Genomic DNA, 21,447 nt, shown 5'->3' with positions numbered 1-21,447 from the left:
GCGTGAAGTCGTACATCAACATCAATGTGACGGAGGAGCACACATTTTTTCTTCGCGTTAGCATTTCCAGCGCCGTTCGGCTTTGAAAGACATGTTAGTAGAAAGGGAAAAACAGAAAAACAAACGTCGGGTCCGTGCGAAACGGTGAGTTGCCGCTGCCTCACGGGTTTACGAAGGACAAGTTCCGCATCCTCTCCTATTGATGCTATGTACATTATGAAAAAATAATATCTTCTTTTGTCGGGTGGCAACGACCACAAACGTGGAGATGCTCGGCAACACACGCACCAATATACATATATATACACCTACACATATATATATATATATATCTGTCGCAGCACGCTGTTAATGAACACCACGCACAAAGAAGAACTTGTAGGTCGTCTTATCGGTGTCGTGGTTCATGGTAGTGCTTCCTCGCAGTTTCCAGGTGCCCTCCTCCTCCAGTGCGTCCAACATGGAGACGAACAGCACGGAGGTGCCGATGTCCTCGGTGGCAAACTGCGTGCGCAGCTCACCGTGCCAGTGCGGCGGGTCCTCCTTGCGCACCAGTGCAAATGGCAGCTTGCCAGTGTTGGTGGTGGAGCAGGAGTTGGGGATGGTCTCGTTGAGCCGGTCGATCGTGCTCTCCTTGATGGGGCCAAAAATGGAGATCACCGGCGGGTTGCACGTGACGTTTACGATTAGGTTCATCTCGGACATTTTCGTCGAAGGCGGGAGGATAAATCGAAAGAGGGGTCGTTGGCTGTGTAGAGGGGGAGAGAAACCGGAAAGCGTTTCGTCTGCAAGAACAGTAATTGTTCACGCTACGGCCGAGTAGAAGAGCTGACTCGGTAAGCAAACAAAAAATAATGCGAACGTGCCGTCTGTTTCGAGATGCATCTTTTATGAGGAGAACACACACACACACACACGCCGTGGTAAGCCGGCAAGCGTAACACGCAGAGAGAGAGAGGTCATGAAGGGGGAGGAAGCCGGATGGAGGGAAATGGTTAGTCAAAGAGAACAGAAACGCATTTGAACATTGTGCATTGGATGCATCGCTTTACCGGCCGCTTTACCAACGAGGCTTTTCTTTCCTTCTCTTTCCCCACATTTCGCCAGCAGTCAGCTGCACGAATAGTCGCTGGATTATTTCGCAGTCTGCGGAATAAGCGCGTCTACTTCACGCCGCCTTCTCCTCTCGATAGACGTACTTACGAGTGCCGAAGTCTATCCGGCTCTGTACATCGAACGCATCATCACAACACGCGACGCAACATCAAAAACGGCCGTATGCAACCGTCCGTCTTCGTCATCCATCTCCTTCAAAAAGCAGTGTAAAGCGGCGAGTACACCCGCCACAAATCGAGGTGAGGGAAGTGGGCGCTTTGCTTCCACCTCACAACCCGCTCAAGGGATCGTTGTCTTCCTTGGCCTTCTCAGCTGCTTCCTGCTGGCGACGCGCTTCAATTTCGCGCATGGTAGCAGCATTGATTTCTTCCTGCGTAGGAGCCACGTAGGTGCCCTGAATGCGCGCCGCCAGCTCCTTCGCCGGGCAGCTCTCCGGCAATACCGTCACAAGCACTTTCACCTCCGCCGGCGTGAGGACGTTGTCGCCCTGCGTCGTTACAATTTCTATCAGCCGGTCACGCGTCATGACGGCAGCGGAGCTGCCAACGAACACCTTCAGTGCCTCGACCACGGCGCTCTCCTCGCGCATGCGATCGCGGAAGACCATCTCCGCGCAGTGGATAAAGATGTTCCAATCGATGTTTTTTATCTCTTCCGCGGGTGTAGGAAGGGGCGGCACGGCTTCGTTAACGCCGCCTTCCCCAACTTTTTCCGCAATCGACTTTTTGGCTGCTGCGACGCTCATGCGGCCTTTGCCTTTGCGCTCACGTGCCTCTTCCTTTCGCCGCTCCTTGTCTCGCCGGAGCTCGTCCTCGCGACGCCACTGCTCCAGCCGTACAATCGGCTCGGCCATGAGCTTTTTGAGTTTGTCCATGTCGTCTTGGGTCGGATTCATTCCCATGCTACGCAGAAGCGTGGTGCAGTCCAGGAAGGAAATCAGCTTCTCTTTGTTCTGCAGCATCGCAAAAGAGACTTCGGCATTGTTGTAGACGTCGCTGGTGAGCACCGAAGGCGCATCGGGGTCCAATGTTGACGTCATGGCGGTGAGTACGGCACAATGGCGAATTGAAAAGTGCGAGGGTGCCTTCTAGTTCTACTTTCTTCTTCTCGATCCGTGTCTTTCTTTGCGACCTTGTTGAGGCTCACTTTGGGAGAGATTTGCGATGCACATTTCAGGATTGTTTTGCAGTGAAGAGATGGGGATTGAAAGCACGAGAGGTTTAAAAGGCATTCAACAAGAAAAAAACAGTTAGCGAGTAGCTGCATACCTCTCTGACAGTCGTGAACAAAACAAAGGCAGGCATACAAAGCACCGATCAAATAGCCGAGCCGTTTTACAGAGGTTGCGGTATGAACAGTTTTGGGAGGCGTCCCGACGGGCAAAGCAGCGTCGAGCTGTGAAGGCTGAGGATCGGACACGGGGAGAGAAGGAGCGACACAACGATCGGCATTTTTCCCTTGAAAGCCCAAAACGAGCCTCCCAACTCTCCCTCTCTTTCACGCTGCGTACTTCACTTTTCCGCAGCGACAAAACATGGTAGCGCTTTAATCCAGAGTGTAGGGCGCACGGCAATACGCAACCGCAAAAACAGAAAAAAAAGGATGCCACGGCACCCGGGAAAGGGTCGTAGAGAGAAAAACGGCGAGCCACCGCTACAGATGCGCAGCACAAGCACGCCGCCGAGGCAATCGACGTTGGGCACGCCGTCTCACACATTACGCGCGTTGCGACCATCGTTGAGGTGCAACAGCGAGAACAATTTCTGAAAGGGGTACGACAGCATGATGGGACCGATGATCGGCATCGACTCCAACACGCGCGCTATCATGGGGAAGAAGTTTCCAAACAAGTTCAACGCGCCGAAGCCCTCGATGCACAGCCCGATGAAACACCAACGAAACAGCACAAAGAGCATGCCCACGAAGAAGCAGCCAGATGCACGCTGCCGCGAGCTGAAGAAGGTTTTGCACCTTGCTGGGCCCATCACCATGGCTACACCCGATACAAAAAACACATTACCCATCGTGAGAAGAATGCTGTCGAGGAGCATCACAACGCCCATGAGGCTGAAGAAGACGCCAAGACCCGTCAAGGCGACCCCAATCTTGGTCATGTCACTCCAGTTGTACAACGAGTCCATCGCGCTGGCAACGGTGAGGCTACCGTGGAGCAAAGAGGAATACAACTGAGCCAGACACTCACGCTACCACAGAGAGAAAACCTCTCAGCGTCGCAACGAAGCTCGCTGTATAAACTAACGAACCGAGTGTGTGCGCCGTGTGGTGTGCCAGAGAGACCCCGCGACTCAAAACAGACGAAAGACAGCTGGTCAAAACCGATGTGCACCCGCTCCGCGACGCAGCAACGCCAAAGGCACTGTCAAGAAGCGCAAACGGCAGCACACGACAGTGACGGTTTCTTTTGTGATAATTACAATTGTCCTAGGGGAGTACCCCCACACGCCGATGTGCACGTGGAAACGCCCGACGTGAAGCCCCTGTCGTCGGGAAAAAAAGGCACGTAGGTAAGCTGACTCGCGAGCACAGAGAGAACAGGGTCAGCAAACGCTTCTTGTGCCTGGGTTGCTTACGTAGTAAGCAAATTTGTCGGTTTTATCAGGGAAGAAATGAAGAAGTGGCAGATCATAAAACGCTGCCGGTCTCAACGGAGAGGAAGAGATGAAAAGCAAACGTCAGTCGGAAGTGCAGGACTACGAAACACCCTCCTCCTCGCGTGAACGTGCGCCAACGGCACACGTTTGAAGCGGTGAGGTCCAATGCCTCTTTCGCACAAAAGAAACGTGCGGTACCAACATCATTTTCGCTGGTTTCTACCCATGGAAAAAATGTTGTTCGACGCCATTATTTCTTCATTTGCCTTTTGGACTGCCGCTGCCATTCACCGCAGCATTCAGTTGTGTTCCGTGCTGTGAGTTCACGCTTTCCAGAATCTCTTTTTGTTTTTAAGATCAGTTTAGAGACGAATCCGCGTCTTCTTACAGAGACATACCTCGTGAACGCGTAACAAGCTTGAAAGCCCAACGAGTGAAGACAAAAACAAAAACAGTAGAGGATTGTTATTCGTTTAAGAATTAGAAAAAAAAACCGATCAACTTAACGACACGCAGACGCGCATCTCCTCCAACTTCGTAGGCAGCCACAGCCACGTAAAACACACATCAGCCCTCTCCCGCAGCGCGACAATGCACATCCTCTTTGCAGTGCAACGAAACACTGTACACAAGTAAGGTGGCAAGTCAGGTGCGCTTCCTCACTCCACACGGCGTGGTTGACGCCCTCGCTTACCTGCTGCCCGCGCGTCCCCGCCCTTGCGCTTCTCCACCACCGACTCTAGCGTCACGCGCTCACCCGACGCGTCCTTGTGCTTCGCGGCGAGGTCATCGATGCGCTGCTGTCGCAGGGTGCGGTAGTACGAGGCGAGGGTGCTGCCCTGCTGCTTCATGTCGTCCTCAAACTGCTTCACCGCTGCTAAGTCGCAAGGCCCAAAGTTCGCCTGATCTCGCTTCGCCTTTATCTTCTGCGAGGTAGTCTGAATGTGACGGAGGAGGTTACTGATGCTGGAGTGCACCTTCGGTACGCGCACCTGCGTCTTGAGCTTGCGCAGCGTGCTCTCCACCGCCCAGAACGATTCCGGGAAGCCGACGGTGTTGCTGTGCGTGGCCAAATGCTCTGTCAGCAGGTAGAGAGACTCATCCCAGATGTCGCGGTGGTAAACGCTGCTGCGCGCCTGCGATTTCTTCACGCGAATGGTAAAGAGGAGGTCGACGCGGTCGGTGCTCGACGGCCCGCCGTTGGGCGCGTGCGAGAGCGCAACGCTGGGGGAGGTCAAGATGCGCAGCAGGTACGGCGCCACGGGGATGTAAAGGCCGTCAGCGCGGCTGGCGATGTGATTTAGAATCTCAATCACCTGCAGATGCATCGGGAACATGCGCGGCGACGCAAACAAGTCCATCAGACACGTCGCAATTTGAACTACAGGGTGGATGAGGGGACCCAGCTGGTTCGGCTCGGCGTAGGTCGACACGACGGCCCCCCACGTGCGCAGGGCGTTGAGGTACTGCCAGTTCACCACCGCCCGCACGTTGCTCTGCGTCTGCTGCTGCAGCGCCGCGCGGAGGTAGATGGCGAGTTGGCGCAGGTACACAAAGGTGTGTTGGTAGGCCGCCTCCATGTCGGTGCCGTAGAGGTCTACGACGCAGTTCATAAGAAAGGCGACGGTGGATTGGTTGTGGACGTTGTACTGATGCGCCGTGCGGATGAGGGTGAGGAAGATGCCCTTGAAGGCAGTGGACTGATACATGGAGCGGGTGCCAGTGGCGCGGGTGGCGACGGAGCGCACAACCATGTACGCCGCCACACGCACGGACTCCTCCGGTGCCGCACACAGGTTGAGTGCGGCCTTGAGCACGGCCTTCGTGACGCCGCGCACGTAGTGCAGCAACGGCACGAACGGCACTATGGCCTGCAGCAGGCTGGCTGACAGCACCGGGTCGATGCTGCCCTCCCCAATCACGGATGACAGCGCCATGAGCAGCCGCTTCACAATCATGCGGGTCTTGTGTGACTTGAAGGCGCCTTTGCCGGTGATGAGCGCGCTGAGCTGGCTGCCGACGTGCTGGGCAATCGTCACCAGCGACTGCTTGACGAGCGACGGCTCCTCAAACTTGCGTGTGGACTGGGGACGGGGATGTTCTTTCACCTGGTAGCCCAACTCGCGGACGGCGGACACGAAGATGTCAATGCCAGCCTCGGCGGTCGCGCTGCCGCCGCTGGTGATCTTCGCGAGTTCCTCCTGCGTGACACGGCCACGGTGACCGGCATCCTCCTCGGCCCCTTTCCCCTCTTCGTCCTCCGCACCCCCCTCGCCGCCGCTGTCGCCGTCGCGGCTCTCCTCCTCGTCCGCCTCCGTCTCCGCATCGCTGCCCTCTTGCTCGTCCACAATGTCCATATCAGCCTTGCCGAACTCCAGTAAGGTGGGGTCCTCCTCCTCCAGGTAGGAGTAGAACTCGGGGTCCGTGTCCTTCAGCCGCTCCAGCTGATCCACGTGCTCCTTCTCCTCCCGCGCCGCATTTCTCGCCTCACGCGCCTTTCTCTTCTCCAGCCGCTCCAACTTCTCCTTCTTGGACTTAGAGGTCTTGCGGCGCGTCTCGATGACGCCGGCCAGGTGCTTCTTGGCGAACTTCTTAAACGACTTCTTCTCCTTCGTCACGGCCATCCTTGCAGGGGTGTGTCTAAAGGGGTGTAAAAAAAAAAAGGCGTGAAACGAGGGAGGGGGATGTTCGTGGAGCAGTGCTCACTAGACGGGACAGACAACGGCGCTGTTGTGCGCGTCGAGTAAACTGTGTAACGCGAGCGATAATGAAAATACATAGTACAGGTGGAGGAGTAGAAGAGAAAGAAGTGGCAGAAGGGAGGGAGAGCACCGCGGTGCGCAGCAGGAAAGCGCTAAATTTAAAAAGGCATCAGCCCTTTCATTGACCATCGCCTTTCCAATTTCATTCGTTTTCATTATGACGCTCCGTTTCTGGCTGCTCAGCAACAGATAAGATTTTCTCTCTTTCCTTTCCCTTTGATCTCCCCGCTTGAATCGAGTGCATACTTTGTGTTAGTTTTGCGCGTCTAACTCATCTACATGGCCGGTAGTGTCTTTCCAAAGTATTCCAACGCATCTCCCGGCGCCAATGCTACTTAAATCACATGGCAGCCTTGGCAGCCGTTGGCTCCGGCCGTTTTGTCGCCGTTCCCCTTCTCCACCCGCTGCTTCTTCGAGAGCGCAGGCGGCGCAGCCAGCAGCGACGATGGAGACTTCGGAGGCGGCGGCTTGGTGGGTTTCTTTCGAGCACTTCGCTCTGCGGGCAACGATGGCGGTGCCACCTTCACGAACGGCTGTCGTGACCGTCTGCCTTCTGCCGCTGCAGCAGCGAGGAGCGACGTGCCGGTCTGCACGGTGGGCTCGTCCGCAACCAGCGCACTCGGAGGAGGGAAGAGCGGAGGTGGGACGTTCTTGGCGGCGCGGTGGGTTGTCGGCCCAAAATGCGGCAGCAGATCTCGGCGAACATCCGCCACTCCAGGCTTTCTGTCCTCAGCACAGCAAGAAGACGATGACGAAGACGTTGACCGACTGCTGCCACCGGTGGTACTCGACTCCTTGAAAGGGGTGACGAGGTGCGACGTGTCCGCGGCCTGCCTCCGCACCTCCTGCGCGAGCAGCGAGCCGTCCACGTTGGCTCCTGCGTTCTCGCCGCCATCTTCACCGCTTTCCTCTCTTGCCGCCCTTAGCAAGGACGCATCAAGCAACTCGGCGGCAAGGGGTAGCACGTGCTCGGGGTCGGACCGCGACGTCGATAACGGGGAAGAACGAGAAGAGGAAGAAGCCGCCGACCCGCCCGCCTGCTCCTTCACTGCCTCCTGCTGCTCACACTGCAGGTCAATGAGACGCTGTAGCACGTCTTCCTTCACGGGGCGGGAGGCGGTGGCCGGTACGCAGAGCACCGTCGCGATGGGCAGCAACGGCGACGACACGACGAAGCCGCCACAGCACGGCAGCACTTCCCCCTCACTCGCCGCCTCCCCGGTCAGGAAGGTCATGGCCGTCGGGTGGTACTCGAAAAAGGCCAGCACGTACACGACGCTGTGTGCCGCGTCCCACTCGTGGCTCTCCCACCTCGCGGGGTCGGCGCAGCCAGCCTTGTGCAGCCGCACAAACGGGGGGATGCCGGCGTCCAGCATCGACAGCCCCATCGCGAGGTCGCCGACGTCTAAAAAGGCGAGCGGGTCGGCATCGGCGGTGCGGGGCACGAGACCGGCCATCGTCGAAACGTACCCGATGACCTGAACGGACGGGGGGAAGAAGCGGTCGAAGTAGTCGTCGTAGCCCACGTTCAGCTCGGGCAGCTCGCCCAGCACACGGCTGAGGAGCCATCCCGCCACGCGACGCGTGTCACGTACACGGTCGTTGGCGCTGGAAGTAATGAGTGAAGACGGTCCGCCATGTGGCACTACCGCCGCCCCGCCGTGAGCGCCATTTGAAGGAGGAGAGATCGATGCAGCCTGCTGCTGGGCGGCGAGTGTGTGCTCGAGCTCCGCGATGCGACGCTGCTGAACCGCCTCCACCAGTTTTGAGGTACTCTCGTTTAGCCGCACCTGCTCGCGTAGACGCATCAGCTCATCCAGCAGTTCCTGGTTCGCTGCCGGCTTCAGCCCGCTCCACTCCTCCACGTGTGCCGCAGCGCCGCGGGTGCGGATGCGCTTCAGTCGCTGGGTGTAGCGCAGCGTGCTCAGCGTCTCCTGGTAGTTGCGCACGCTGGGGTGCACGCAGGCAAGAAAAGTAGTGAGCGAGGCCCCCGTCAGGTACCGCTGCAGCAGCACGGTGAGGGTGGTGTCGCGGAAGTTGACGTACGAGCGCTTCCCGTCCTCGGCGACTCGCTGGCTGCTCAGCGCCTCCAACACGGTGCTCAGCCGCGAGAGTGATTTGTTGATGCTGATGCTCTCACGGTTCAGCTGCGGGGAGAAGACCGTTTGTCGCTCGCTGCCGGCGAGGTCGACGAGGCACAGCCGCACGCTGCGACTCTTGATGGTGAACATGGCGTGGCTGCGGCTGCTCCGCGCGTTGCGCTCCGTCGCGGCGGTACGGCGGGACTGCATGCCGTAGGCAGACACCGCGTGCCACTGCTCGACGGCGGTGAGGGAGCAGGTGGTGAGATCCTCGACCACAATAATCGGGCCTTGTGGGCCTTGACGGCGACGTATCTGCCGCGCCTGTCCTTCTGCCAGCAAGTCGTTCACGCTGTCCATGTATACCTCCAACATCGCCACCTCGACCACGCCCTCCCGTCGAAGGAGCTCCTCCACACAGAGCCGCAGGATGCCTGGCTCCTCGTCGCTGCCGGCGATGGAGTACGTCTTGCCGCTGCTCGTGTGGCCATACGCCAGAAAGCACAGCGTGTCGGGGCGCTCCGGGGAGGTAGATTGCATCTTCTTCAGCACCAATTCATCGAAAATCGCCCTGTTGCTGACGTGCTCGTCGAAGATGAAATCTTCCTTGTACGAGCGGCGACTGCTGCCGGTGGTGCCGCCGGACACGTCTTCTACATGGATGTGCCGCGTCTTGGCATCCAGTGAAATGCATGATGCGTCAGGCGGGCAGTCGGGAGTGCGCACCCGCACCGCAATTTCCACTCGGCGGAGGCTCATTCGACCAAAGAAAAAAAAGGACAAAAGTAAGAACGGAAACAAGTAAAAGAGTAATGAATACGTCACACGCGTTTCCCTCTGCGTGCGTGTGTCGCCGATAAAGGTTGAAGCCCTTCCCGTTTTCCACGGCGTTCAAACTTGCATGACTATCTCTACGAGCAACTGCGACGAGCATGCCGAAAGAGAGACCGAAGACAGGCGCAACTGGGCAGGCGAAAGGCACTCCACTGCTCCTTCGCCAGACGAAAACAAAAGCACGTTTTGTTCGTTACGTGAGACGGCGCAGCTGCTGGAAGAGACCTCGTTAAATAAGGAAGAGAAAGAATACAATGAGAAGGAAGAGACTGTAAAGAGTCAAAGAAGAGGTGGGCTTCATCGCAGTGGTGATGCTCTTTTGATGAGAAATCAAAGACAACATAAGAAGCATGAACGCGCTCCGTCGAGTTGCTATGGCACGAAGCAAGGCAATCATCATCAGCGCAGAGGCGGGGAGAAATGACGGTGTTCAACTTGGTATGAAGCGGACGCTGGCAATCATGAACAATATAAACAGAGCTGATTGGGCAATTTAGTAAAAGCACTGTCCATCGCTCAGCCTACATACTACGAAAAGAAAGACCGAAGGTCGCTGACAGGGTGAAAAAGAAATAAAGAGAAATCACGCAACAGGAAGGTGTGTCCGTCTCGTTTTCCATCTCTTGGGTGTAAACGCCGTTTTGCGGGGAGTTGACCGACCGGCGGTGTCGAGAACCCCTTCCATCCCACGCCAGCCATCAGAGAAAAAAACAAAGAACGGCTGTTGTGGTGGGAGACGACACAACACACGATACTTTTCTTCTTTTTTAAGAGTGAGAGCAAGAACAAACGCGCTTAGGAAAAAAAAAAAATAGATGACACCCACCACCTTACAAGGTATAAATGTTTGTATATTTGAGGTGGACAACAACGCTAACAAAGCAAAACCGGTGGAGTGCACTTCCGCCCAGCGCGAACGCACGATGAGCCGTTTCAAGGGCGTTTAAGCGAAGATAAGAGAACGCTTGACTTCACGGCACCATGAAGCGCTTTTTCCGACACAACTCGTTTGCGAACCCCGTCGTGCATCACGGTCTTACTCAAGGTAGAGTAATGAAGCAAGAGAGGCCCAACAGCACTAAGGTCGCTAAGGTCGAACGAGAGCAACAGAGATATACATATGTACATTCACGCACACGCTGAACGAAAAGAAAGAGGGGCAGCCAGCTGTCGCAGGACCACGCGAAGGAGAAAAAAAAATGCGTAACGTCGCGTTTTTCTCACCCGCATCAAACTTCATTAAACAAATGCAGTTGAAGGGCGCGCGCACCACCACCTCCATAGCGATCACAACTGCTAACCGTACAGCAAAAGATAACGACGACACGGCAGAGAGGAGGAGAGAAAATAAAAATGGGAGTTTTCACCGAGCAAAAGGGGCAACAGAACAACTAAAGACACCGCAAATAGGAAAGGAAAAGAGCGTCCGTCAACAGCAAGTGTGTCGCCGTAAAGTCCGTGTCGCGCCCAAATCAAAGGGCGCTGAATTCGCTTTCAGCATGCATTCACGCGTTGTCGGGATACGAGGCAACGGTAACCAGAACAAAAAAAAAAACACAAGGCACGTTACCGTCGATTGAAACGATGAGGGAGGAGGTGGCGCATCGTGTCCCACGTCACGCCACGCCGCCTGGCTACTACGACGCCTGCAGCTACAACTGCCACTACGGCCACCGCAGCAGTCAACGTCGCCGCCCGCGATCTTGCGTGGCTGTTCTTGCCGCCATCACGACCTTCTTTCTTCTCTGCAGAGGCGGCGATGGCGTCGTAGAAGGTGCACTTCACCTCGTAATGCTTCGTGTCCCCTTTCGTGAAGAAGGGTCGGCAGAATTCCTTCTCTACCTCCCCGCGCTCGATTAAGCCGTTGGCCTCCGCTTCGTCAATTGTGACGTACTCTACGCGGATGGTGGACAGCTTGCCCATCGTCCTCACGGCCGGCTGGGCGTAGAGTGTGATGGCATCGTTGAGGGAGGGGTGCGGGTGACCGGCGCTATCGTGGCCTAACAGCCCGTAGGTCCTGGAGAAGAGAATGGAGGACTCCTTCACACGCAGGCGGTAGAGCACGTGAAGGGCCTCGTTGGACTTCTCGGATGTCAGCGAGACGCCGAAGGAGCAGGTGAGCTTCGTGGGGTACTGCGCAATCTCTAGCTCGCCCTCCTTGCCTCCCTTCACAGAGATCAGCGATACCCGTTCGTGCGCTTGCTTCTTATCAGTCTGCATCTCCTACTAAACAAGTATATTATAGTTCTATATGATCTACTAAACACAGCAGGTAGCCCAGCACTAACGCAAAGGAATCCGGTTATGCCAAAATCACCCTCAAAGAAGCAGGTGGAGATGGGAACACTTTACCAAATGTCCGTCGTCTCTCATCCAACTACAAAGCGGCAGCAAAACGGGGCTTCCTGTGCAAAAAAAAAGAACCGATAAAATCTACGGTGGCCAAAAAACGTCGACGGCAGTTACTATGCAGATAGGTGAAAAGGACCAGAGGGAGTTCGCAGAGAAGTACGACACCGCTGATACGACAGACTAGACAAATCAGAATGAATAATTGAAAAATTGAACGAAAACACGTCAAAAGACGTCCTTTGGTGGCATCGACGGCACAGTCTGCTCGTGGCGATAACAGCACCTTGCGGAGACGCATCGCGCACAGCTTTGCTACGTTCGAAGGATTCTTTCTTCCTTTTGTCTCTCCCTGAAGTGTCTTTCTTCGTTCTTATGTTCTACCTTGTATTCGCCAAACGCACCGCAAACGAAAGAGATCGCTATGTGCCGCGGCAGTCAACTAACGTCACGAGGCTCGCAGTCCTGCTGCGAGGGCATCCGCGTAAGAGTGACCGCACGTGCGGTGCAAAAGAAAAGAAGAAAACATCACAGCACTGAGTTTCGTTAGCGTGCGCACTTGACAATACAGAGATGTACCCAAAAAGAATGCGCGTATGTTTCCCCGTTGGCCGTCACCTCCTCGGATCGTCAGTGACAGCTGAAGACGAACGTGTAGCGTGCGGGACCGAGAGTAGAAAAGCTGAAGGGCCATCCCACACGTCACAACAGCGCCCAAGGAAACAAACGGAAGCGCAAACGCATAAACAGTTTCCTTTTCCTCTGGTACTCTTAAGAGTCACGACGGCGAAGAGCGAGAACAGAACGCACACTAATAACTTATTCTGGACGAGGCTTCCCTCTAAAAAAAAACCCTGCGAGGCGAAGTTCCGGGACTGCATCGGGGCCTCGTGCTGCCAAACAGCTCAAAAACGAAAAGGAAAGGAAAAGATGAAAAGAAAAGAGGAGAGGGGAAAAGAGAAGAGCGCTGCGTTTTCAGCACAGTAAGACGGGAGTTGAGCCGCTCCACTCTCCCCGACTTGCGTAGCCATTGCAAATCGCAGATCACTTAGGGTCGCCGATGCGCTTTAGGGCGTCCACGACCATGCCCCAGAACTTGTCGAAGTCCAGCTTCACCGCCACCTGCGTGTGGCAGTGCTCCGGGCGTGGGTTGCGGAAGTCCGCCACCGTCATGCCCGCCGTCAGCGTGCCCGTCAGCTCGATGTCCACCGGCACACGCTCCGTCGTCATCACCGTCGGGTCAATCACGTACGCCACAGCACACGGGTCGTGCACCGGTGGGAAGTCGAAGCCTTGTTCACGTTTGTACTGAGTCGAAAAGAATTGTAGCAGCTCCTCCACGAATCTCGCGGGCTTCGTGCCCACCGCCGCGATCTGCCGCACTACCTCCGGCGTCGCCAGCGCTTGGTGCGTCAGGTCCAGTCCCACCATCGTCACCGGCCAGCGTTCGTTGAACACGATGTGCGCCGCCTCCGGGTCAATCTTGATGTTGAACTCCGCCACGGCGCTCCAGTTGCCCACGTGGTAGCCGCCGCCCATCAGCACCACCTCCTGCACGCGCTCCACAATGCGCGGCTCCAGGCGGGCGGCGAGTGCGATGTTCGTCAGCCCGCCCGTCGGCACAAGCGTGATCGTCTTTGGCTCGTGGCTCATGACGAGGTCGATGATGACGCTTACGGCGTTGCGGGGGTCCGCCTGCGTGTGTGCAGGCGGGAGCTGCGGTCCGTCCATCCCCGACTCGCCATGGATCGACGGCGCATTTTCCACCTGGCGCACGATCGGCCGACTGCTCCCGGGCACCACCGGCACGCCCGTAATGCCAGCGACGTCCACCACGCCCAGCGCGTTGCGCGTCACCTTCTCCAGCGTCTGGTTGCCCACCACCGTCGTGATGGCCAGCAGCTCGATCTCCGGGTTGCCGTGCGCTAGCAGGATCGCGATGGCGTCGTCGTGGCCCGGATCGCAATCGAGAATGATCTTCCTCGGCATGGTGCGTACACAGCAAAGGGTCGAGATCAAGAAGCGGAAGTCCAAACAAACAGAGAGGTTAATGCAGTTAGAGGTGAAAGCGCTCAGGACTGCCGTGGCGGAGAGGCAGACAGGTGTGGTGAGGTGTTTTGAAAGGGAGGGGGAATGAGAAGGGAAGGAACGACGGAGTGTGTCACGTATTACTTGAGGTAGTGTATTTAAGTAACTCAGTCGATTAGATTGAAAAACAGATACGGGTGCCGGTGACAACGAAAAGCCAACAGAACGGATTAATTTTTTTCGGTGATGTATATATAGATTGATAGAGAGGTAAAGAACAGTTATTTAATTAAAGGCTAAAGTCAGTTTTGTGGCGCGTTTGTGAGGCGGTAGGTGGCGGCACAAACACAATGGACAGAAGATAACGTGTTGTGTTACTGAGCTGCGTTGGCGTTGCAAGGCAGTGCAAAAACTTGCATGGGCGAAAGTACAGTAAAGCGGTGAGAGGGCGAGAGAAGGCAGGGAGAAAGAGTGGCGCATGCTGAGCATCAACAACAATAAAGATTCCGTTGCACAAAAGCACCGGTCTCCGTCGCTGCAACTTCCTGCTCAGCCGCTTCAGGGGTTTCGTCGGCTCCGCTTAAAAAGCTGATTTGCCTTACTTCTGCTCATCTGGCAAAAAAAAAACCCAGTTCATACGTGCGTTAGGCCCCGCGAATCTTGGCATGCTCCGATGCTACCCCGCAAGTTATCAACACGACGTTCTGATTGGGAAGTTGGCTGCCTTGCATTGAAAACGCATGGGTGGGTCTGCCTCGCTTGCAACGAACAGCATACATCACCTCCGAACAGCAACAAGGCGCTCTACCGTTCACCACCAGTTGGGACCCCCAGGCGGACGTGCGGCAGATAGTCAACTCATCGAGCACGTTTCGTCATGGGGGCCAGAACGACGGGGATGCTTTCTCGCTTTCGGAAAGAGTTCGTCTTAGAATTTCGTAAGCAACGAGAAGAATGCAAGAACGTTTTCGATGCTACGCAGCAGCGTTGTTTCTCGTACTATTACACGGTGCGATAGTCACCCCACAACCTGTGTGGCCCTTGCAAATCGCAGATCACTTAGGGTCGCCGATGCGCTTTAGGGCGTCCACGACCATGCCCCAGAACTTGTCGAAGTCCAGCTTCACCGCCACCTGCGTGTGGCAGTGCTCCGGGCGTGGGTTGCGGAAGTCCGCCACCGTCATGCCCGCCGTCAGCGTGCCCGTCAGCTCGATGTCCACCGGCACGCGCTCCGTCGTCATCACCGTCGGGTCAATCACGTACGCCACAGCACACGGGTCATGAACCGCTGCCGCAGCCATGAAACGATTCTGTTGGTAAATTTTGGTGTAATAGTCCATAACCTCCAGCATAAACGCAGACGGCTTTGTGCCGACGTCCTTCACGCGTTGCAGAACTTCCGGCGTCGCCAGCGCTTGGTGCGTCAGGTCCAGTCCCACCATCGTCACCGGCCAGCGTTCGTTGAACACGATGTGCGCCGCCTCCGGGTCAATCTTGATGTTGAACTCCGCTACAGAGGTGGCATTACCGGTGTGGTAACCGCCGCCCATCAGCACCACCTCCTGCACGCGCTCCACAATGCGCGGCTCCAGGCGGGCGGCGAGTGCGATGTTCGTCAGCCCGCCCGTCGGCACAAGCGTGATCGTCTTTGGCTCGTGGCTCATGACGAGGTCGATGATGAGCTTTACGGCGTGGCGCTCATCCACTTTGTTCTTGAATTCGGGCGGGTAGATCACCGTGCCCATCCCCGACTCGCCGTGAATGTGACCCGCAGTCATTATCTTCCGCACCAATGGGCGGTCGCAACCGGCAGCGATCGGCACGCCCGTAATGCCAGCGATGTCAGCGACCAGCTGCGCGTTGCGCGTCACCTTCTCCAGCGTCTGGTTGCCCACCACCGTCGTGATGGCCAGCAGCTCGATCTCCGGGTTGCCGTGCGCTAGCAGGATCGCCACAGCATCATCCAGACCTGGGTCGCAGTCGAGAATGATCTTCCTCGGCATCGTCTTTTCAAATGTTCTTGCCTCTTTACACCGTTACGAGTCGCTAACAAATGAGTTGTGTCTTTCGAGTAGTGCTGGAAAGTATGCCAGGCAACAGGAAACAAAATGCCAGTAAATATGAGACTAGCTGTACGTCAATTCTTCAAACGTTTGTTGACAAACGCGTTCCACAAGAGAAAACATTAAATGTACGTGACGGCTCGTGAGAAGTGGAGGGAGAGTGCCAGCAAGTCAAGGGGGAAATGTGTTGGCTCCTGCAATCAAACGCCGCGCACTGAATTCGCACTTGACGTGCTCATCCGCTCATATGAAGGTGAGAGACAGAAAAAAAAAATGGTCTTCATCCTTCAGTGAAATGAAAAACAGAGACAACGTTTCGCGCTGTTCTCAGAAGTATGCGGCATATTGGAAGATATTTGTTTGTTTCCGCACTTCTGAAGTCGTGCGGCGGAAACGGAGACACCCGTGAGTGCGGTAAGCGGCGCTCTCCAGCACCAAATGAAGCTCTAAAAGTCGACTCTCATTCAGTTGCAAACGGAAACGAGTGTAAAGCTTCTTGTTATTTGCTGCTGTTGCTCGTCGACGTAGTTGAACTTGCTTTACGGAGCGCTCCTGCTTCGTCATGTGATGATGTCATCTCGCAGGCAAAGAACGGATGATCGCCACCGCGATCCCGCACTTCAGTGACTCCACGCGTGTACTCGGCTGAATTGCGTGCACGCCGGATGCAACAGAGAAAAAAGGTGAACAAAGTGGCCACGCTTTTGAAGAAAAAAAAATGCGTGCAGCCACGCCATGTGAGAAAGAAATTCAAACGTATGGGCAACGCATACAGGAAAAGAAACGCGAGCCGCACATAGCATAACAGTTACTACAAAAGCAAAGCAACAAAGAAAAAAGAAGCGGCGTCGACAGCAATGGAAGGCGCAACGACGCGCTTCAGCTCAAAAGGGCCAATACGCCGCAGTGAAAGCAAAGCTGTGGAGAAATGGGAAAAGGATGCGCCTGCCAAAACCTTCACCACGTGACCCGATGACGTTGCAAACCCCAAAACACGTTAACCAAGACGGAGCAAACCGCACTGTATTTTGGGGGGGGGGGAGGGAGTCCACATCGGCGCAAGAGGGTTTTTCTCTTTATTACGTGGAGTTCAAAAGCGTTCTTGATCTCTGGCGGAAACAAAAGGCCCAGCGGCTTCAATAGAGGACGCGTTTCCTCTCCTACTGTTGGTAGACGAACTGCATTGCCTCAATGTCATGCCGGCAAGTGGGGCACTTTCCATTCGCTAAGCACAGGGCGCATCTCCAGCAAGCACACAAATGTCGGCAAGGCAGAAATACAGTGTCTTTGCGGTTCTCTAAGCAGATGTTGCACTGCTCGGCCTCAAAAGTGGCAGCGGTGGGCTCATACCCTGGCGGTGGCGGCTTCGAGTGTGGCTTCTCTTGCCCTATCGATTTGTATGCGATGGAGGCCAACAGTCCCACCACCCCCATGGCGGCGGCGGTTTGTGCCCAGGTAAACTGAGAGCGACTCTCTGGACTGACAATGGACTCTAGCATCTCTTTTTGACTATTAATGGTGATTTCGTGTTGCTCGATGAGAGACTGCTGATCGCCTAACTTCTGGAACAGCTTCCAGACGGCCACGCCGAAAGGCACTAGTGCAATTACTTCCAGACCGCTCATTCTCAGCGGATACAACGAACGGTTTCCTTATAATCAATAATATGGAGATAAACGCACACGTTGACGAACGAAGCCAGCAAGCGAGGATGCCTTTACATAAACCTTCTCGCGTCTTGCGACGTTAAGCAGCGCTGATACCAGCGAAAAGCGAAAGAGGAAGAAAAGCGTAGTACTCCACGGCGCCACGTTCGTATTGAGCGCCACCTTTGTGTTTGTGTGCCTGCGTGTGCCGCGAGGAAGCGCACCGTGTGGTGAGAGTTTTCAGCGGTTTGGAGAGAACGGGGACTCAGAAGCGAGCGAGAATCGCCAGCACAGCCTTTTCCAACGGCGAGGGGAGAGAGAGAGAGAGGAAAGGCTTGAGAAGGGATAACGATAAAAAGGAGTGTGTGTGTTGTCCTTGCGCGAAGGTCAAAAGGGTTTTTTGAGAGCCTTTTTGTTTCGGTGCAGCGGGGGATGTTCCTTCAGCGTCGGGTTCCTGCAGATGCAATGGGTGAAAGACAATCAAATGCCGCGTAGTCGCTACGGTCTTTCTTCTACACACATTGGACCGCAGAGTGGTCGAAAGAGGTAGGCTTGTGCGCCAAGCTGCCGGAGGAAGAACCCGCAACTCTTCTGGAGCAGCATCTTCCCTTCTGATCGGACACGTTTTTAAGTGTATTTTCTCGTTAATCATTCGTGTGTAAGCGTCACTCGCAGGCGCAGCACATTTTTGTTTTTGAAAAGGACGAGGGAGACGGAACCCTTTCGCCCTCTTAAAATCATAACGCCAAGACAGAAAACAAGAACACTCAGCCGCGATCCAACGGCGATGTTGTGCTCTTTCCAACCGTCTGCGGGTCAGCACCCGCACAGCCAACGAAGCACACACGCTTGCTCGCTTGTAGAAGAAGTGGGGGGCATCGGGGAAAGGACGTGCACGCGCTCGTTTTCATTTATCAGAGATATGGATGCTTGAAAGAGTGCTCTGGGTGCGGAGTAGGTTCAAAAGAGGAGGAGAGGTGCGGCACACAGAAACAAAAGCACGAGCTGCTCCTCGCCTGTCAGCGCGTCCGCCGCCGAGGTCCGTCGTCGGCAAGTCCAAAACTTTGCCAGATGGCCAAGGTAAAAGTCGGATCGTCATCCACCCCGGCCGACACCATGTACCAGAAGTATGCAAACAGCTCGTACTCGAGCGCCTCCTCGTGCAGCTCACCCACGTACGCCTCCAGCGCCATCTTCCACTGCGCAACCTGGCGGCGCACCGGCGCCCCCTCAATGCGCTCCGGCTGGAACCGCTGCAGATACGTGCCGCCGTGGATGCGCCCTTCATTCGCTGTGTCGAGGCGTTGAAACAACTTCTGTATGACTGCAGTGCGGCTCGCCGGGACGGGAGTGCACAGCATAAGCAGCAGATCCACCCGCGTCGGTGCCTTCAGTCGCAGCCACTCCAACTCGACGTCGAGCACACCGGTAAGCCCGTCTGGCACGCCTGCGTTGCGGAAGGCGCCTACGAAGGCTTGGATGGGAACACGAGATGCCCCCCACTCTTCCAGCGATGTGTAAAGATTCACAAAGACGAGGGAGTCGCGGGCGCCGCGACGCAGCAGGCTGGCGGTGGCCGCGTGGACGAGCTGCAGAACTGACATGGTGACCGGCGGGAAGTACTGGCGAAAGGCGGCAATCAAGTCGGACACCAGCACTCCCTCGGAAGAGTGGTGCTCCTTTTTAAGGTAGTAGAAGAGCTGATCAGACTCACGCTGCTGAAAGCCGGTCTGCATTATCGTGCACAGGTAAAAGAACTGCCGTGGCGACAGCGCCGCCCGCGTCAACGAACCAAAATCTAAGTCTAAAGGTGCTTGTTGGGCAGAGGCTGGGTAGGTGAGCTCCATGGATGTCAGACTGCTGTGCAGCGCCAACGAGCCGGTGGGCTGCACCTCCGGCTCGCCGCTGTCGAGGCACGCCTCCGCAAAGCGCCCCATGAGCAGCGGGTACTCGGCCACGGCGGGAACTTCCTCGCTGAACAGCAGCTGATGCAGCAGGTGAACGTCGTACGCCGGCGCACCAGCGGCTGCGGCGTCCGCCTCCTCGCTGGGTTGGCACAGTACGTACTTGAGAAACGCCTGCGACTGCGAGCTGCTCAGACCGCACACCTCCTCAAAAAAGCAGACCGCCTCGTGCTGCGTCAGCGCCGGCGGCGGCGCCTCGATGGACTGCCGTCGCTTGTTGCTCTCCCAGTCTAACAGATCCGTCACGTGCTCCTCGAAGGGGCTCATGACGTCGCTCTTCGCCACCGTCGCCCGCACGGCGCCAACGATCTCGGACACCTGTCTCGTGTGAAAAGGAATGAGTAACCGCAGGGCGAGCAGCACATCACCGAGGCGAACGCCGCCGTCAAGTTCGCTGTCTGAAGTTCCTACCGAGGGCTCTTCCAACGGTAAGACGTGCAAAAGAAGCCCGACGTCTTGGTGCGCGAGCATCGAGGGAGGGAAGATCGGCGACACGTCTGCGACAACGCCGCGCGGGTCCACCGGTACGTCTTTCGACGCGACGCAGCGGCGGTCGACCGAGAGGAAGGTGCGCAAGAGAGAGCGCGGGCGGCCCGGCTCTGCTCGCGGCACAAGTCCGTAGGCAACGCGCTTGTAAAGTTTCAGCATAAACACCGGGTCCGTCAACGCCGCCTCCTGCCGCGCATCGACAGGAAACATCGTGAGGCGTCTGCAAAAAGGGAAAAGAGATCGAAGGGGAAAAGGGAAGAGAGGAAAATCACTCCATGTGGAAACCGAGACCAAGCAGAGCGTTTTGTTGCTGATGCTGCTGTACCCGACTCGACAGCTGTGAAGCCTGGTGACGGCACGTTCTACTCCTTTGCAAAGTAGCCGCTTCACGAGTGCGGAATGGCCATCACCCCGCGGCACGGAGAAACGGTGTGTGCCGATAAGGCCCATCAACTGCACAACAGACGAGAGAGCCTTTCCTGGCGGCTGCAGTGGTTTTCTTTAGTTTGTTTGTGTCGAAAGACATGGGGAGTCGGCATAGAGGCACTCCACCTAACTCTCAAGCACTCGGCTTCGTATGATCTGTCACCTCGCGCAAGGGCAGCAGCTGAGAAAGGTCACGCCTCCTCGTTGCCACATATAATACTAGTAATTGAAAAATTTCTATGCATCCGTTGAAAGCCAACGTGAGTAAAACACGAACCGAGAATTTAGGATCGGCGAACAAGAGGGCCAGTTCTGAAAGTGCCCAACAGCCGGCCGGTCGGCTGGCGAGGCCGGGGACGAACGCGCGACGTGTGCCGCATCTGGTCGTGGTATTCGGCTGCTGCGTGGTGGGGGTGCCTCGCGCGGACTGCTGGACTGGCGGTTGATGCTGCTGACCCTGTGGCCCACACCGCTTCTCCCGGCGAGTGTCCAAGGCATCACCGGTGTTCTTGTGCGGAGTTGTCGTGACGGGACGGCTGGTCGGCGCCAGCATCCAAACCCCTGACGCTTAACAACAGAGAAGGAGAGCACATCGCCAACACAGCGCCAACTGACGCTATCAACTACAGCGTACGCCGTCATCGCAGCGTAACATCGACGACGTGGCCGTTATGGTGGGTGGTCTAGACGTCTATGTCTGAGCTCGTTCTGCAGACATCGTGTAGCAGACCCGCGACTGCTGTGCGCAGAAGCTGTCTCCGCCGCTGTCGCCTCAGTCGCGGGGAGCTGCTGTGGTGCGGCGGGGATTGCACTCAGCCGCCACAACTGCAGGTGGAGACGAGGACGACGGACCACGTAAGTGGATCGAGGGCGACGAAAACCGTTGCCATGCAGTCGCTGCCTCGCGATTGCCCCTCGGCATTGATTTAGCAGCGCTGATTCTTGCACGCGATGCTGAACGTGGAAATACGCGCACACAATGCCGCAGCGTCATGTAGAAGGACGTGGTTGTGCACGAGGTGCGTTTCAGCATTCCCGCGACGAGGTCCCGATGCCGTGGGACTATACGTCCCCATT

General features: G+C 56.3%; 10 protein-coding genes across 10 annotated transcripts; all 10 read right to left on the bottom strand.

Moving 5' to 3' along the window:
• Nucleotides 1-348: 348 nt before the first annotated feature.
• ABB37_06281 (putative mitochondrial paraflagellar rod component, putative (PFC16)) lies at nt 349-705 on the bottom strand (the record flags this gene model as incomplete). Its single annotated transcript, XM_015804546.1, has 1 exon — nt 349-705. One exon carries the CDS (start codon nt 703-705, stop codon nt 349-351), a length of 357 nt encoding a protein of 118 aa, XP_015657120.1.
• Nucleotides 706-1,384: 679 nt separating this feature from the next.
• ABB37_06280 (hypothetical protein) lies at nt 1,385-2,155 on the bottom strand (the record flags this gene model as incomplete). Its single annotated transcript, XM_015804545.1, has 1 exon — nt 1,385-2,155. The coding sequence occupies one exon, from the start codon at nt 2,153-2,155 to the stop codon at nt 1,385-1,387; it is 771 nt and encodes a 256-aa protein (XP_015657119.1).
• A 670-nt stretch (nt 2,156-2,825) lies between these two features.
• ABB37_06279 (hypothetical protein) lies at nt 2,826-3,257 on the bottom strand (the record flags this gene model as incomplete). The annotated part of the gene is made up of 1 exon (XM_015804544.1): nt 2,826-3,257. The coding sequence occupies one exon, from the start codon at nt 3,255-3,257 to the stop codon at nt 2,826-2,828; it is 432 nt and encodes a 143-aa protein (XP_015657118.1).
• Nucleotides 3,258-4,387: 1,130 nt separating this feature from the next.
• Nucleotides 4,388-6,352, bottom strand: ABB37_06278 (hypothetical protein; the record flags this gene model as incomplete). The annotated part of the gene is made up of 1 exon (XM_015804543.1): nt 4,388-6,352. One exon carries the CDS (start codon nt 6,350-6,352, stop codon nt 4,388-4,390), a length of 1,965 nt encoding a protein of 654 aa, XP_015657117.1.
• Nucleotides 6,353-6,825: 473 nt separating this feature from the next.
• On the bottom strand, nt 6,826-9,330 carry ABB37_06277 (putative kinesin; the record flags this gene model as incomplete). Its single annotated transcript, XM_015804542.1, has 1 exon — nt 6,826-9,330. One exon carries the CDS (start codon nt 9,328-9,330, stop codon nt 6,826-6,828), a length of 2,505 nt encoding a protein of 834 aa, XP_015657116.1.
• Nucleotides 9,331-10,971: 1,641 nt separating this feature from the next.
• Nucleotides 10,972-11,625, bottom strand: ABB37_06276 (hypothetical protein; the record flags this gene model as incomplete). Its single annotated transcript, XM_015804541.1, has 1 exon — nt 10,972-11,625. One exon carries the CDS (start codon nt 11,623-11,625, stop codon nt 10,972-10,974), a length of 654 nt encoding a protein of 217 aa, XP_015657115.1.
• A 1,173-nt stretch (nt 11,626-12,798) lies between these two features.
• ABB37_06275 (nonspecific nucleoside hydrolase) lies at nt 12,799-13,743 on the bottom strand (the record flags this gene model as incomplete). The annotated part of the gene is made up of 1 exon (XM_015804540.1): nt 12,799-13,743. One exon carries the CDS (start codon nt 13,741-13,743, stop codon nt 12,799-12,801), a length of 945 nt encoding a protein of 314 aa, XP_015657114.1.
• Nucleotides 13,744-14,837: 1,094 nt separating this feature from the next.
• Nucleotides 14,838-15,785, bottom strand: ABB37_06274 (Nonspecific nucleoside hydrolasenucleoside hydrolase-like protein; the record flags this gene model as incomplete). Its single annotated transcript, XM_015804539.1, has 1 exon — nt 14,838-15,785. One exon carries the CDS (start codon nt 15,783-15,785, stop codon nt 14,838-14,840), a length of 948 nt encoding a protein of 315 aa, XP_015657113.1.
• Nucleotides 15,786-17,005: 1,220 nt separating this feature from the next.
• On the bottom strand, nt 17,006-17,470 carry ABB37_06273 (hypothetical protein; the record flags this gene model as incomplete). Its single annotated transcript, XM_015804538.1, has 1 exon — nt 17,006-17,470. One exon carries the CDS (start codon nt 17,468-17,470, stop codon nt 17,006-17,008), a length of 465 nt encoding a protein of 154 aa, XP_015657112.1.
• A 1,040-nt stretch (nt 17,471-18,510) lies between these two features.
• On the bottom strand, nt 18,511-20,154 carry ABB37_06272 (hypothetical protein; the record flags this gene model as incomplete). Its single annotated transcript, XM_015804537.1, has 1 exon — nt 18,511-20,154. The coding sequence occupies one exon, from the start codon at nt 20,152-20,154 to the stop codon at nt 18,511-18,513; it is 1,644 nt and encodes a 547-aa protein (XP_015657111.1).
• Nucleotides 20,155-21,447: the final 1,293 nt, after the last annotated feature.

Source organism: Leptomonas pyrrhocoris (assembly GCF_001293395.1).
Source record: "Leptomonas pyrrhocoris isolate H10 chromosome Unknown, whole genome shotgun sequence".
Classification (NCBI taxonomy): Eukaryota; Euglenozoa; class Kinetoplastea; order Trypanosomatida; family Trypanosomatidae; genus Leptomonas; species Leptomonas pyrrhocoris.
Note: the sequence above shows the minus strand (reverse complement) of the source record. Positions and strands in the feature narration are given on the sequence as shown.